Raw genomic sequence first — 15,402 nt, forward strand, 5'->3', positions numbered from 1 at the left:
AGATCAACACCATACTTGCCGACTTTCTTCAGCTCCCTCCCGGGAAGCAGCCAGTGGAGGAGGGTGTGAGGGGGGCGGGACGGCCAAAATTGCGTCATTTTGGCCCTGCCCCCTGTGACGTCATGCCGCAACCGCATCATTTGTCAGCGGGGGCGGGGCCAAACGCCGCGATTCACCGGGAATCGCGGCGTTTGGGATCTAATTCTGCCTACTTCACTAGGAAGTGGGGCACTTCCTAGTGAAGTGGGCAGAATTCGGGAGATTGCCACACTCCGCAAAATGCGGGAGTCTCCCGGACATTCCGGGAGAGTTGGCAAGTATGATCAACACTTACAGCTCAAAACAGGTGAGCAACCAAGCATGAAACTTAGGGGTATATGTAATAAACTGCGGGTTTGAAAAAGTGGAGATGTTGCCTATAGCAACCAATCAGATTCTAGTTAGCGTTTATTTAGTGCATTCTACAAGATGACATCTAGAATCTGATTGGTTGCTATAGGGAACATCTCTTTTTCAAACCCGCAGTTTAGTAAATATACCCCCTTGACATAAAAGTTAGGCTGGCTAAAAAAGATGCCCTAAGGAAGTTGTAAAATGAAGTGGCGGAATTCTTCAAAATGCTAGGGATTATATTCCATTTAGTATGTTATTCATTTCACCACCACAGACATAGAAGAGGTACTGTTTTTTCCCCAAAGATGCAGCAATTTGAAAGGTCGCCGTGCTTAGAATATTCCGGATCAGATTATGTGAGTGTTTAAGGACATCTGGGATTGGAAGAAGAAACAAAAAGTCCTTGGGATATTTTGGAATAATGATATTAGTGATGGAGGAGATCACGAATCTAACCACCATTCACAAGGTCCGAAGCTTGGGTCAATTCCACCAGACATGCAGAAAAGATCCACTTTGATCACAGTTTCACCAACGTAGATCAGATGTGCCATCTAAAATGTTATTAAGTTTTGTCAGAACGAGAATACACTTCAAATGTAATTTATACATATATAGACATTCTCCTTGATGCATATATTTAAGGAGCATTTCAAGACCCATTCCCAACATTAAATTAATAACATTCCCATTTAATAGACAGACATATCCCACTCCATCAGCCCCAACATTAAATCAATAACATTCGCATTAAATTAAAATACCTATTTGACTCTTCACTAGCCCCCAACATTAAATCAATAGCATCCCATTTAATAAACAGACATATCCCTCCTAACCAAACCCAACATTAAATGAATAACCTCCATATTTATCAAACAGACCGATTTCACCCTTCACCAGTCCCGACATTAAATGATTAACATTATCATTTAATACAAAGGCCTATTTCCCCCATCAGCACCACAATCAAATTATTGCTTAGAAGTTCCCCCACCCCGCATTTAATATAAATTATTATTGCTAATGAATATTTTATTGATATTTTAAAATATTTTTATAGTATGTATCATATTTAGTTACTCAAAAGAAAATCCCCCTTTCTCTCAACCCCATGCCCCCTGAATCTCCCCCTATTCTCTCAGACTCCCCCCATGCTCTCCAGAGCCCCCCTATTGTCTGCAGACCCCCTCTTCTCCAGCCCTCCCCCCTGTTCTCTCCAGGCCCCTCCTCTCACCAGCCCCTGCAGTAATTTAATTACCTGACTGCTCCTGGGCTTCTCTTCTCTTTCTTTCCGTACCATGTTCCTGCGTCTTCTTGCTCCTCCTTCTTGTTACTTCCATGCCGGCTCCCCTTGTCTCCTGTGTTCTGACTGCATCCTGCACATTAGGACACTGCAGTTAGAAGGCAGCCGTACTCTCAATGGGCAGTGTAGTCCTAAAGTGCTGCTCCGTGGCATATACAGCATTATTGGTGGGGATTTGGCATGTAACGGGTGGGCGGATGGGTTGTTGCACCCCCCTTGGTCTTGTGCCCTGGGTGGCAGCACCGCTCGGCTCGCACCACCCTTGTTACTGCCCTGATGGCAGGAAATCACGTAGGCTTAAAAACTATAGTTTAAAAATTGCATAACTGTTTTCATTCACTTCAAGGCCATTTGTGAAGATAGGCCCCGAGTGAAGGCTGGGTTTCCCCTGAATAGGAATTACAAGAGATGATGAAGGGACTAGATCATAAGTCTTACAACAGCTAGGCCAAATTGCCAGGGATAGCCGAATAATATGACATCAGGCCGGAGATGGTCTGAACTTCAGGGTAGCACTAAAAGAGCACTAATAGTATACTTGCCAACTCTCCCAGAATGTCCGGGAGACTCCCGCATTTTGGGTGAGTCTCACGGACTCCCGGGAGAGTATGGCAATCTCCCGAATCTGCCCACTTCCTAGTGAAGTGGGCAGAATTTGGTCCAAAATGCAGCGATTCTCCCGTCTATTTGGCGGGTCTAAAATGACGATATTATGGTGCCCCGCCCCCCTCACGCCCGCCTCCCCCGGCAAGCTCCCAAAGCCAACTTTAGAAAGCTGCCAAGTATGACTAATAGGAGTTGTACCAAAAGTTGCTGAATCTATATGCACCAGGACTCTGGCACCCAGAGGGGTGAGCCATTACATGCATTGCACTAGATGGGCAGTATTATAATCCTTACAGGAGATTGGAAGACTAATCTGAGTACACTTTATCTTCATGTTAGCTTTTAGTAAATGTAATGACCTGCCACTGCTAGCTGTCTTAGGACCTGTGCCCAGATGTAATTTTGAGCTAATCCCTCTCTTGTGTATTTTGAAAAGAAAGAACACAGGATGTAGACAAGCCCCTAACACAACAGAAATCACATATTCCGTGCACAAGTTCACATGTGAATAGAATCTACAAATATAATCTACAGCTCTACAGTTAGAAGTACTGAACATTTAAATTTTCTATACGTAAAGTGTGATGTGATATACCATGTTCAGTGTTATCCGAGTATTACATCAGGGGGTATATTTACTAAACTGCGGGTTTGAAAAAGTGGAGATGTTGCCTATAGGAACCAATCAGACTCTAGCTGTCATCTTGTAGAATGTACTAAATTAATGATAACTAGAATCTGATTGGTTGCTATAGGCAACATCTCCAGTTTTCCAAACCTGCAGTTTAGTAAATATGCCCTCAGGTCTTTAATACACCATGACATTCTGGCACCTCGCATTTGTCCAGCCCTAACTGTAATTAAAATGAACAAAATACTGCACAAGGGGTGTTGATATATGCAACATTCCTGTAAATAATTTCTATATAAACACAAAGTTCTGATGTCATCCTTTAAAATAACTTCATTCTGATGTTATTAGTTAATTCTCATTTTAAGTATTCTCCTATAAGTATTAATAATACCATTCATGTAAATTATTACAGCTATTTGAAATGACCTGGATAAAAGCACTCATCACACAGTTTTGTGCTTTTCTAAAACTGTGAGTAACAGTTTTGTGCTTTTATAAAACTACTGAGTAAGTTTTAATATCCATATAACAGTAGGGATAGCATTATATTATATGTAATATTGTAACTTTGATTTTGCATCTCCCTTCATGTTCCTCAGATTGCAGCTCACTGTAATAGTACATTTGTCCATTATACCTGATTGTGTGTTTGCAAATTTTTTATGATTCAAGATATGAGTTAGTTACTTATGTTATATGTAAATTCTGGATTGAACAATCAAAGCACTGTTTGCATCAATGTATCCCCCTACCTTCCCTTCATTTTCACATCTGTGTCCTTCCCCATACTCCTTATGGAAAGTTCTGTAACAATGATGTTGTGTGTGTTATGGGATCTGGTCGATGGGGCTTCCAATTCTGATTAGTGGCCGAAAAATGGGCTAAGCTAGTGTTTTCGGAGGCTGTGGATTCTTTATCATTTGTGTTAATCTGTTTTATGCCGAAATAAACAGCTACTGCTTAAGTTACCTGGGGTAAGGAGTCTGTTATACCCCATTCATACTGCACCAAAATTCCAGGTTTTTGCCGGGGCGAGCTCAAACGACCCGGGTCTTGGTGCAGTATGAATGGTACAAGTCAAAAATCCCGGGTCTAAAAACCCGGGTCTTCAACCCGGGATTTATCGAGGGGTAATTCCCGGGTCGGACCCGGGTTGCCTGCACTATGAATGGTGCAACCCGGGTTTTTCAACCCGGGTTGCACAGAAAACAAGCTGATTGCCTGTCTGCCTGTCTCTGGAGGATGATGTCATCGGTGGGAGCCTGTGGAAGATTCGAGAAGGAGTTTAGGAGAAATGGTGGATGGTGGAGTGCAGATTTTTCAGCCAATGAAAACTGCTCTGGTGATGACTCCCACAAATTGCCAGGGCACAGACTTGTGCAGTATGAATGGGGTCAACCCGGGAAATTCCCAGGTCCGAGGTGCAGTATGAATGGTGTTTCTGAGCTGGGACGCTCCGAGCCCCGGCAAAAACCCGGCTTGAAAAACCCGTGATATTGCCGGGGCGGCAGTATGAAAGCGGTATTATTTGAGATTTTCTTTGTACCCTAAAATATATGTATAAGTTCTTCCTTTGAAGTTACATTGCTGGGCATGGTCCCCGCAAGGCGCTAATATATCTTGCTGCAAATAACTGTCACAGTTTCCAGACCACCCAGCAGGGCTGCAAATTACTGTCACAGTTTCCAGAACACCCAGGAGGTCACATGCTCTAGGTCCCTCAGCAGGTGCACAGGGAAGTTCACTAACTGTCACAGTATCCAGAGCAACCAGCAAGTGCACAGATATATTGCCAATTGTCACATTTTCCAGGGGACAATGGCGGACGGATGTTTTGTAAAACAACTGTGAAACAATGGAACCGATTACAACACCAATATTTTTCTGCAAATCTAGACCTGGATCTTTAATTTGGTATATGGTATGTATATATATATATATATATATATATATATATATATATATATATATATATCAGACAACGGCATCATAGAAATAAGTCACTTAAAAGTCGTACTTATGCTATTGTTATGCTTGTTGTTTCACTGTTATATTCCACATACAGGAAACAGCCACATGCATGTGTTAGCACACAAAGGTCATGTCAGGGACTTATCACCTCTTTAGCTGTCACCTACGACCCAAGACGATAATCAGTACATAGATTATTTTAACAATGTGTCACTTTTCTTGTACCCACACTTGTATTTCATTGTAGTCCCCATAATAATAATAAAGAACATTCAAACCATTGTATATAAGAACAAGCATGATGGGCTTGCTGTAAGTATATTTATTGATAGACCAAAAATAAATTAAAATATATAAACATTAAATATCTCTCACAGATCAGCCTATGTGAATATCCACTAGTAATATATGACAGTACTATATAAGTACTAAATATGTTTGATGTAATATCCAATGTCACCACTTGGAGCAATTTACTATTTGGTGACAATACAATACAGTAAGATACCAATCTGAGCCCTCCCCACTCCTAGTACAAGTTAATATAGACCTTCCAGTCACCGACAGGAGGCGCTGTGAGTTCCGTCCCTGCTACGTACAGGGAAGACACTGACAGGCAGGCTCGGCATGGCATTTGAAACTACATTTCCCAGCATGCAACTACACACGTCTGTCACCTAGAGAACCATTATACAAGTATACAAATATCGAACGGAGACTTCTTGGGTAAGAAGGAAGCTCGGGATTTATGCAGATCTAAGGCCCATATATATTTCTTCATTTGATAATTGTGCTGTATTAATTCGCAGTGCACTCTGGTCAATCCTTCTAGTATTCCGGGATTTATTACACAGTGCATTATGGTAATTGCAGAACTCGAGCTGTTTTATAATATGAGTTTTCAATATCCTTTCCATAGTAAAATTCCAGGGTGGTGCATCCCCTTTGAAATTCATGCACCACCATACACAGTCTCCCTACAGCTCGGTGTGAAGGGCATCCTTGTCGCCGTAGTGTGCAGATGTATAATGCTGCTTCATTTAATTTAGCACCTACATTATAGCTGCCGAAGCTGTGACCTCTCTCCAGGACATGCGATACCGTTTCCTAAGTCATATGCTAATTAGTGGTGCTATTAAGAACATCAGGCAAATACTTTTGCCATGGCATATAGATTGTAGTGTTCAAAATTATAATAGTAATAATGCTGCCAGGTGACATAGTTCAACTTCAGTTATTATTATTATATTATTTAATATTTTATTTGTATGGCACAACAACAGTCTGTAGTGTTGGACAGTAAGGAAACTAGAATGAACATAAAACAGGACACAAGGACATATATATATATATATATATATATATATATATATATATATATATATTATGAGTAGGAGCAGAAAGAAGGGAGGGTGCAATCAAGGAGAACAACTGCAAGATTAATATCCTTGTTGCCACAATACAATTATTCAGAAAAGAACATTTTTGTAATTGCAGAATAAGCCATTGAGAAAAATGTAAATATTGAAGAGTGTGGTCCTAAAGTGGTAGTAAGTAAGAGGAAAGTCTTCCCTCTGTCTGCTATGTGCATTTTGAGGGGATCAACACCACCCGCTTGTCGGTCTTTTCTCTGCTGTCACATGACCACTGAGGAGCCTTGTTACTAACTGGCTATGGCTCAGATATCAGGTTATCCACTGTCAAAACAAGCAGAAAAAAAACCAAATACTAGCTGAGAGACATTTTTTTTTGCAGTGGCAGACATTGTAATAAGCACCCACCCGATTTTTTTTTTTGATTTTTTTTTTTTTAGGGGACATAGTTATAGGAGGACTTTATAGATGTGGGTGTAGAAAGACTGGATTGACAATTCTCAAGAGGGAAGCATAACGTTTACTCAGCATCACATACATAACAAGAATGCAGACAGGGATTTCCCAGCATGATAGCCAATGACCTTACTTCCTGCCAGGTTGTGGCAGGTCATTTACAGACTTAATGGAAAGATGACTCTTAGCTTCATGTTACTGTATTGTACAAAGGTACAAAACTTGCTGTTCAAGCAACATTACTACATAATTGGCAGAACATTTGTGCGAGGATGCAGAAGCAGTTGTGAGTAGGGGGAGCAATCAGCTGCTGCAATCTCTGTGACTGCAGCTTCCAATTGGTCTTCCCACTCACAAACCTCCCCTCCTCAGCCTCACACTGACTCAGTTTTCAGGGTGAGACAAGACAGGGAACCCCCCCTAAAGGGCTGCGTAAAGAATAAGGGATACTGAGAATTGCATTTAAAATACACAATGACAAATGGTGCTGTGCAGTTCTCCAATAATGAAGAGTAACAACAATTTCCAGGGACAAGTCTTTAAAACCTGGAGCTGTTCCTGACATTTTCTTGACAGTTGTCAGCTATGCTTTCTTTCAGGCTTTTTTTCATCTTTTCATATGTAACATCTATTAATTTTGCAGTGAGTTTGTTTTTCCACATGCATAGTAGGTGTAGGAGAATGCTGTAATTATTACGTTTATCTAGAAGCTTTACACAATTATGGAATATTATTATGAAAATTATTCTACAGGTAACGGTTTAGAAAAGGAAGTGGTGCCTGTAGCCACTAATCATGTTCTAGCTATCATTACTCTAGTACAGCGTGTTGTGAAACTACAAATTCCAGCATGCCTTGCCACCTATCTGCTGGTTACTTACTGGCAAAGCATGCTGGGACTTGTAGTTTCACAACACCTGGAAAGCCGCAGGTTGCCTACCCCTGCTCTAGTACAATGTAGTAAATTAAAGCAGACGTGGTTGCTGTGGGCAACTCCACTTTTGCCACAGTTGTCTGTGGAACATTTCACAATGATATCAACCCTCCAGTCTTATTGTGCACTCTTCTATAAGAGCAGAAAACTCATTGAGCGGAGCTTTTTCAATGTGTACATATTCTAAGCGGTCTTTTCTTAATGTTGTTCACAGGATATGGAGCAGTTTTGCTACTTTTGAAAGATATGGAGGGGTCACACTCCGGTCACAGGAGGAAAGGAGGGAGAAATCAGGTAAATATAATTAATAAATAAAACTATATGTTGTGATTTCACTAAAATGGACTGTGAGAGATACCGGAAGCACCAAATCACCCACTGCATATGAAGCTGATAGCTCACAACCTCAGCTGATTGGCATCACATCTTGCCATTTTTTTTCTAATGCAAATTATAATGTATTCTCAAAGTAGATATATTAATGAAACAATATAACTACTGATGACTGACCACTCCAATCTATTTAGCAATGTATTTTACTTTGTGTGATAATGTAGGGGAAGGAACATATTGCTGATATTACCTGTGCTAAATACAATACACAGTGTTGATGTGACGGATCATATAGGGTGCTCCGTGATGGAAAAATAGTGCTAAGATGTGGATGAAGCAGTGGGGACACTAACTACTGTAAATATAAGGTCAAGAGCTGTACATCTCCCTGTGACTTCCAAAAATATTATACAGACATCACAATGTTAATTAATTAATTTCATATCAGGTTTAGGTGACCTGTACAAAGTATGGGATTGTAGTGACAGGAAAAATGCTCAGTTCATCTGTGGTGCCGAAAATGGAGATTATTTACGATTATCAACATGACCATTGTGCACCGCAAATGCCCACCATATGCACAACTGTGCCTCGTTTACTGCCCGCATGCATTGTTTTGTAGAACAAGATGGCTGCTCCATTGCACTTTGATTTGTAGAGCTGTGTAAAAAAGGATATTTAGTTTTTCGAGCAATATTAGTGTAAAGAGACAAAGGGCTAGATTTACTAAGCTGCGGTTTTGAAAAAGTGGGGATGTTGCCTATAGCAACCAATCAGATTCTAGCTGTCATTTATTTAGTACCTTCTACAAAATGACAGCTAGAATCTGATTGGTTGCTATAGGCAACATCCACACTTTTTCAAACCCGCAGCTTAGTAAATCTAGCCCAAAGTGGTGGAAAGGGTGCATTTGTAGGGGTGGTCCTTGTTATATTGACCATTGGAGTCATTTATTCCAATTAAAGTTGTTTTGAAAATTGTATTTATTTTGCTAAAATGCAGTGTCAGGAAGAGCCCTAGTGCGCAGCTGTTATGCTCTGGGAGCAGTGTACCCTGTTTCATGTGCTATCCACAAGAACAGCACTGCACTGAAGCTGGTTTGCACTATGGTAATGGTACCCACTCTTGTACTCTCCCTGTTACAGTAGTAACATACCCAGGCTCACTAGCGCTGGGGCTGGTTAGAATTTGAGGAAGTGAGCTTACTGCTCGTTTTTTAAATATGTGTTTTTATTTTAGGCAGCGCTGGCCTTGTGAAAGCAGGATCAGCGCTGAAGTCAGGAGGGAGGGAGGGTGGGGGTTATGTTGCACAGTTGCAAGTTCACTTTTGGAGGATAATGGAAATGATTATTTAGTTGAATGGGGTGGTGAGAAGTTGGACTTTGATTCAAGTTGTACTTTGATTAATCGTTTACACTATTGCACAGTGCACATTTAAACATTTCCCCACCTCTCTGCACATCAAGGGGACTTCTAGCTTGCAGGGGCTGTTCCTGAGTATGGAGAAGAAATATGCCCCTTGATGTGCGTTTGGTGGACCATCGGGGTGCTTCGGGCAAAAACAAGGTGTGTTGCAGTGCACATTGGATGAGCTTCATAAATGACCTTCAGAGATAATTTTGAGTCCTCTATGTATTGAAGGGTCTGAGAATAGTTTTAATAACAAATTTTAACTCAGTGTAAGCAATTACTGTGTAAGTTACATTGTATAATGCTTAACATAAAGAACTCTGGATTGTACAGTATTTTTAATATTTCTTCTAATTGTCTACTCCTTTAAGGACCCAGATGTTCGTTTATCAAAACTTTTATCATATGCTCTGCGTCATGGAGCTGTCACTCTGGGGTTGCCCTTAGGATCAGGTAGGTGGTACTCAATGCCAACACCATAGCTCAGCTTTTTTTGTTTTATGGTAGGAAAGGAATTGGAGAAAGGGGTGACTGAACCTACTAGACATCATGTACATGCAGTAATGCACATATAGGTATATATTCCCAATAGTTATCTAAGTGCACCAGGAATCTGAATTCTAGAGAAAGAAGTCTTCCATGCGCTAGATTTCCAGTGATAAAACATGGAATACAGTTAGGATCAGACCATATGAGTGAATCATATGTTCAGACGCTTATATTTAGAACATTAATACTTGTTTTCTTCTTATTTTTCCTTTCCCTTTTCTCTTTTCTGTTTATTATTCTCATTGTCAGTCTTTCCTTATTGCCGTCACACTGTCCTAGTTTAAATCTCTTTCTGCTACCAACGTCTGTCCAACCATTTACTCCTTAATTTACTTTCATTAATTTACTTTTATAACTCACTAACATTCTTTAACGCTTTCCTCTACCCTCAAATCCCTCTTATCCGTTACATATTTTCCTATCTCACATACTCAATTTTTACTACTCCTGCAGATGGCTTTGTCCCTGTCTCCTCCCTCCTCCGGCTGCCTCAGTTTCGTTCCTTTTCTCTAGACGATGTTGAGCGTGTAGTTAGATGCAATGACAAGCAGCGTTTTACCCTGAGACGCTCGGAGCCTGAGGGCCAATTGGAAATCCGAGCGAACCAGGGACATTCATTACAGGTACCGTGCAGCAAGCACTTTTTTGCTTCTTTCCAGTGGCGTATTATAATTATTTCACATACGCTAGCACTATTTATAAAGAATAACCTGGCTGAGATACTACAAAGATGGCATTGCTATTGTCCAATAAGTGAAAGATACGGAGTTATACACTGAAATATATAGTAAAAACTCGGGTAGTATTTTATAGTTCACGATAAATGAGCCACATAATTGTATGGATAATATTCATTTATGTGGGATACTCACCTTCACCACATGTATGACCATTGATATATACATGCCCAATCACTCTGATTTCTATATATGTTTACTTTGAAGTTTGTTAACCTGTTTTTTTAACATGTGAATGATTAACAACAGAGTAAGCAACCCCCACATTTACTGCTGTCAATCATTTACAAATGGGGGCGGCACCTAAAAGCAGATCTCCGAAGCTTGGTAAACCATTCTAAGGAGAAATGTTTAATAATTGAAACATATTTAGATTTCTGATTCTTTTGGTCTGTGTATTTCTATTAACATGCTTTTAATCTGAGGGTGTCAAACAAGATGACAACTCCCACTGAATACATGAAAGTAACCAGAAAAGCCTCATTATTAATGCATTAGTGCTGTAACTTTCATTAGGACATGAATCATTTATCATTTTTAGTTTCTCTTATACCAATCAGACTAAAACTGGCCACACTTTGTCTGATTTTGCTCAAATGGGCCTGAATTTGGCAAATTTGTGGCCTTTAAACAACCACCATAATAGAAAAAGAACAGTTAAACCTTGGATTGGATTTTAACTTCTGGCTGAAAATGCATTTAGCTGGTTACCAAGTGGTGTGGTTGTTGGCCCATTGTACTAATGGGCCTTATAGGACCTGGTTATTCAAACTACCCGTCAAAAAAACAGATCATCCCAGTTCAATTGGACATTTGTGGTGTTTAGTAGAGCCTAAATTGAGCTAATTGGCCACCAGTTGCTCGTCTTTACAACAAGTAATTTGAAGGAATTCTGCTGCCACTTTCATTTAGTAGGTTTATGCCATATATAAGTTTTCTTCTCTGCACTGAAATTACTGGTAATTTGATATAGTTATATGGGTGCAGTTCACTAATGCCAATTTACATCCTATAGTTTGGCTGTTCCACATCCAGTTTTAAGCCTTTTACACAACTGTTTCTGTTTCCATTAATGACTGTGTTTCACACTACATATAAAAATGATGATCATTATCACCTGTTTGGTATGACTTGTTAATAATACACCTAACTATAATATTACAAAATCTCTGACTTTGTGCAAGTGTACCTAGGAGAATTGATGCTGCTTTGAAGGCGAAGGGTGGTCACACCAAATATTGATTTGATTTAGATTTCTCTTCTGTTCATTCAATTTGCATTTTGTTAATTGATAAAAATAAACCATTAACACTTCTACTTTTGAAAGCATCCTTACTTTGCAGCATGTTTTCGACACCTGCCTAAAATAAACACGGTGCATATGTGTATATATATATATATATATATATATATATATATATATATATATGTATATATATATATATATATATATATATATATATATATATATATGTATATATATATATATATATATATATATATATATATATATATTATTTATATATATATCTATCTATCTATCTGCATGGGTGCTAACCAATCTCTTATAGCCTAAGACTATACCAAACAATGATCAGGAAAAGCACAATTGTTTATATTCTATCTCCTTTTTGTAGGTGGAAGTAGATCTTACCCCATTAGGAACAGAGCTTCCTCCCCAAGCCATACATGGGACCTATCTCTGTCACTGGCCTTCAATCCGTTCCCATGGCCTTTCTCGCATGAAGCGGACACACATTCATCTCTCCACACAGCTTCCAGGAGAGATTGTTATCAGTGGTGAGTTATTTAGGTTTGTCAATGTACATTTAGAATATGCAAATTTTGCAAGGCTCATTCACATCATATGAAGTGGTTTTGCTGTGCTGAACCCTTGCACTATGTGCTGACAATATAGCATGCATTAGGATCGTATATATCTCCAGCCAGCACACACAGGGTAGGAGAAAATTCACATCTATACAAAACTCTATCAGAAATTGGGGTATTCATTTATTGTATCAGAATACAGTTTGCGTGAACCACTTAGCATTCATTGTTTTGGTTTTTTCTGTAAAGACTTCTTACTGTGCAGTTAGTTCTCTAGCTGTGAGTAGTCTCATGGGATAGGCAGCGTGCAGTTAAGACACAGGGGACAGAACATCATTGGTATTAGAGGCCTGTGAGAAACATTCTCTAAACTGTGACACCAAGTAAGTGGTGTCTGGCAAATCTCAGTGTTGAGTGGTTACAGGCTCATTAACAATGTGCATGTCAGAGTTGTAAATTGAATTAATGGTCAATATGTCTCTCTACAGGCATGCGTAAGGACTGTGAAGTGGCGATATTTATAGACCTTCCAAAAGCTATAGCGGGTGAGTCTGTTTTTCCTCTCCAAATCTTACACAAGCACTGTTTAATCTCATCCATAGTCTGACTCGAGTGTATTTCAGGGCTGGGGTAATTTAGCTTTTAAGTTAAGTGATGTGGAAATTAAATGGTTAAAAACATAGTATTATGGGAATATTTACTTGAAGGGTTACAACCTAGTTTTCATACTAGCTTTTAAAACTTGCATTATCAGATTGCTCATTTTATTATGAAACTTTATATCACCAACATATTGTACAGTGTTTTACACAGGATGTGTAATAATTTACATTAATCCCTACCACAGTGGAGCAATACAGTCTAGATTATCTACCAAACGCTCTACGGTTAATTTAATCAGAACCCAATTAACTATAGTTTTGGATCATGGGAGGAAACCAGATTACCCGAAGGAAGTCCAGGAAACACAGGGTGAACATGCTAGTGCCCTGGTGTGTGAGTAGAATCCATGACCCTAGTGCAGTGAACAAGCACTGCTAACCACTGTGCCTCTATGCCACCCTACTTAGAGGATATAATAGCTGTGCAGATAATAATCTGGGTTGTATGGATTTCAGAGTATACTCCCCTCTAATGCAGCCCTTTCCAGCTACTTATTATATCCAGTTTTATTTTCCAGATGACATACTATTCTTCTGGTCTGCTAACCAGGTCCTCCTCACCCCTGGGAATGCAGATGGTGTCCTTCTCCCTAAATATTTCCTACAAGTTCTACAGCTCAGACCTCAAAGTAAGTCTCTCGATACTCACTTTTGACATTTAACCAGAAATTCAGCTGTCGTCAGGGCATGTCCACTCTTTTTGGCAACAGAGACACCCAGTGGTCTATTTGTATGTTACAGCTAAGCATTCACCTAGCAGTGATAATAGTTCAGTTGTAATGTCTACAAATATTTATTTTCATAATTTTGGGAGTTATTTAGTTAAAAAGTGCAACAATGCAGTAACTTATAGCAAGCAACCAGAAATGAGTTTTTATTGATCTAGAGCAAGACAGTGTAAGCAAATGGCTGAGTGCTTCATGTGGATTACAGCACATTTGCATCTACACTGTGTTCCTTAACAACCATTGTGTTAAGAACAGAAAATGACATTTATAATAACAGTTTCTAGTTCATACCAAAGATCCATTGTCACCACCCTCACACACTACATTACTGCTGCTGGATTTTTCGCCTTCCTCTCATTTATGAACTTTAGCTAATGCCATAATACAGGACATTGAAGAAGCTTGCCTTGCCTCAACGAGCATAACCCTGTAGTTCCTGATGCGTTAGACCCCTGCCTCGGTCAGTAGTGGTCAGTTCTCCAGAGACCAGCACCCTTGAACTTTGAATGAATACAACGAGCAACGCTAGTGTAACCACAATGTTGGTGGAGTAGCAGTCTAATCACTAGGAACTAGTGACATCACTGAGGCATGGTCCCATTGGTTGCTTGCAAATTGATGGCTCAATATGGCTGCCTCCATTGTGTGTCAGAGATAAGTGGACTTTGTTGAGCACAGGTTGAATAATAAATTGCATCATAAGAAATGTCATAATATAACATCCCTAACAAATTTACCTTTGCAGAGTGATACACTGAACACATGACCAATTGGAGGTTCATCCGGGGATGTTACAAAGAACTCTACTAAACCGCTATTATGATTATATAGTCACTGGCTGACCTTGCCCCTGTTAGTGCCTTGTAGCTCATGAGGAACATCTATGTGACAGATAAAAGATGTCAAAAATAAGTGACACGCTGAACATTGAATACATTTATCTAGTGGATAAACTTTAGAGTCATGGGTTTATGTCAGCCAAATGAGTTGTTTTTGTTTTTATTTTCTAAACTGTTCTTTGTTATTTAATTGCAGGAAGACTACTCCAACTTGAATGACGGATGCAATAACTCCAAATAAATTATCTTTAAACATTTGCATCTCATGAATTATGTTTTGTTTCTCAGTGGACGTTTAGCCAGGTGAGTCGGCCAAGTGAAGTCACCAGACTTTATAAGTGACCCACATAGAGGCAGATCCTGTCACTGGGTGTGAAAGCAAGGTCACCATAACTTTGTTCTGTCTGGTCACCCATAAGGGTAACAGTGGGACAGATGCAGGTGAAGCTGAGTTGCGGAGGTCACATGGAGATCTGTTAGGACACTAGCAGTCATTATACACTAGCCTTCATTGTATTTTCTTCCTATTCACAGTTTCTTTGAAGAAACCTCCTTCCAAATTGTATTGGTAATCCTAATCCTATCCATTATTCAAAGCTCAGTTATACACCCAATTCTTTGTCCTAACCGTAGTCCTGGCC

At 39.7% G+C, this 15,402-nt stretch overlaps 1 protein-coding gene across 4 annotated transcripts; it reads left to right on the forward strand.

Annotated features, from left to right (window-relative positions):
* Positions 1 to 5,514: 5,514 nt before the first annotated feature.
* Positions 5,515 to 15,016, forward strand: TRPT1 (tRNA phosphotransferase 1). 4 transcript variants are annotated; one of them, XM_075187684.1, is made up of 8 exons: positions 5,515 to 5,606; positions 7,888 to 7,967; positions 9,788 to 9,869; positions 10,419 to 10,588; positions 12,340 to 12,502; positions 13,021 to 13,077; positions 13,713 to 13,823; positions 14,958 to 15,016. In XM_075187684.1, exons 2-8 carry the CDS (start codon positions 7,920 to 7,922, stop codon positions 14,978 to 14,980), a joined length of 654 nt encoding a protein of 217 aa, XP_075043785.1. In that variant the 5' UTR covers positions 5,515 to 5,606; positions 7,888 to 7,919; the 3' UTR covers positions 14,981 to 15,016. The 4 variants fall into 4 exon arrangements, with proteins under 4 accessions (XP_075043785.1, XP_075043784.1, XP_075043786.1 ...); XM_075187683.1 differs by having other exon boundaries at positions 5,519 to 5,636; XM_075187685.1 differs by lacking the exon at positions 5,515 to 5,606 and adding an exon at positions 5,687 to 5,773.
* The last annotated feature ends 386 nt before the right edge of the window (positions 15,017 to 15,402 follow it).

Source organism: Mixophyes fleayi, chromosome 10 (assembly GCF_038048845.1).
Source record: "Mixophyes fleayi isolate aMixFle1 chromosome 10, aMixFle1.hap1, whole genome shotgun sequence".
Taxonomy (NCBI): domain Eukaryota; kingdom Metazoa; phylum Chordata; class Amphibia; order Anura; family Limnodynastidae; genus Mixophyes; species Mixophyes fleayi.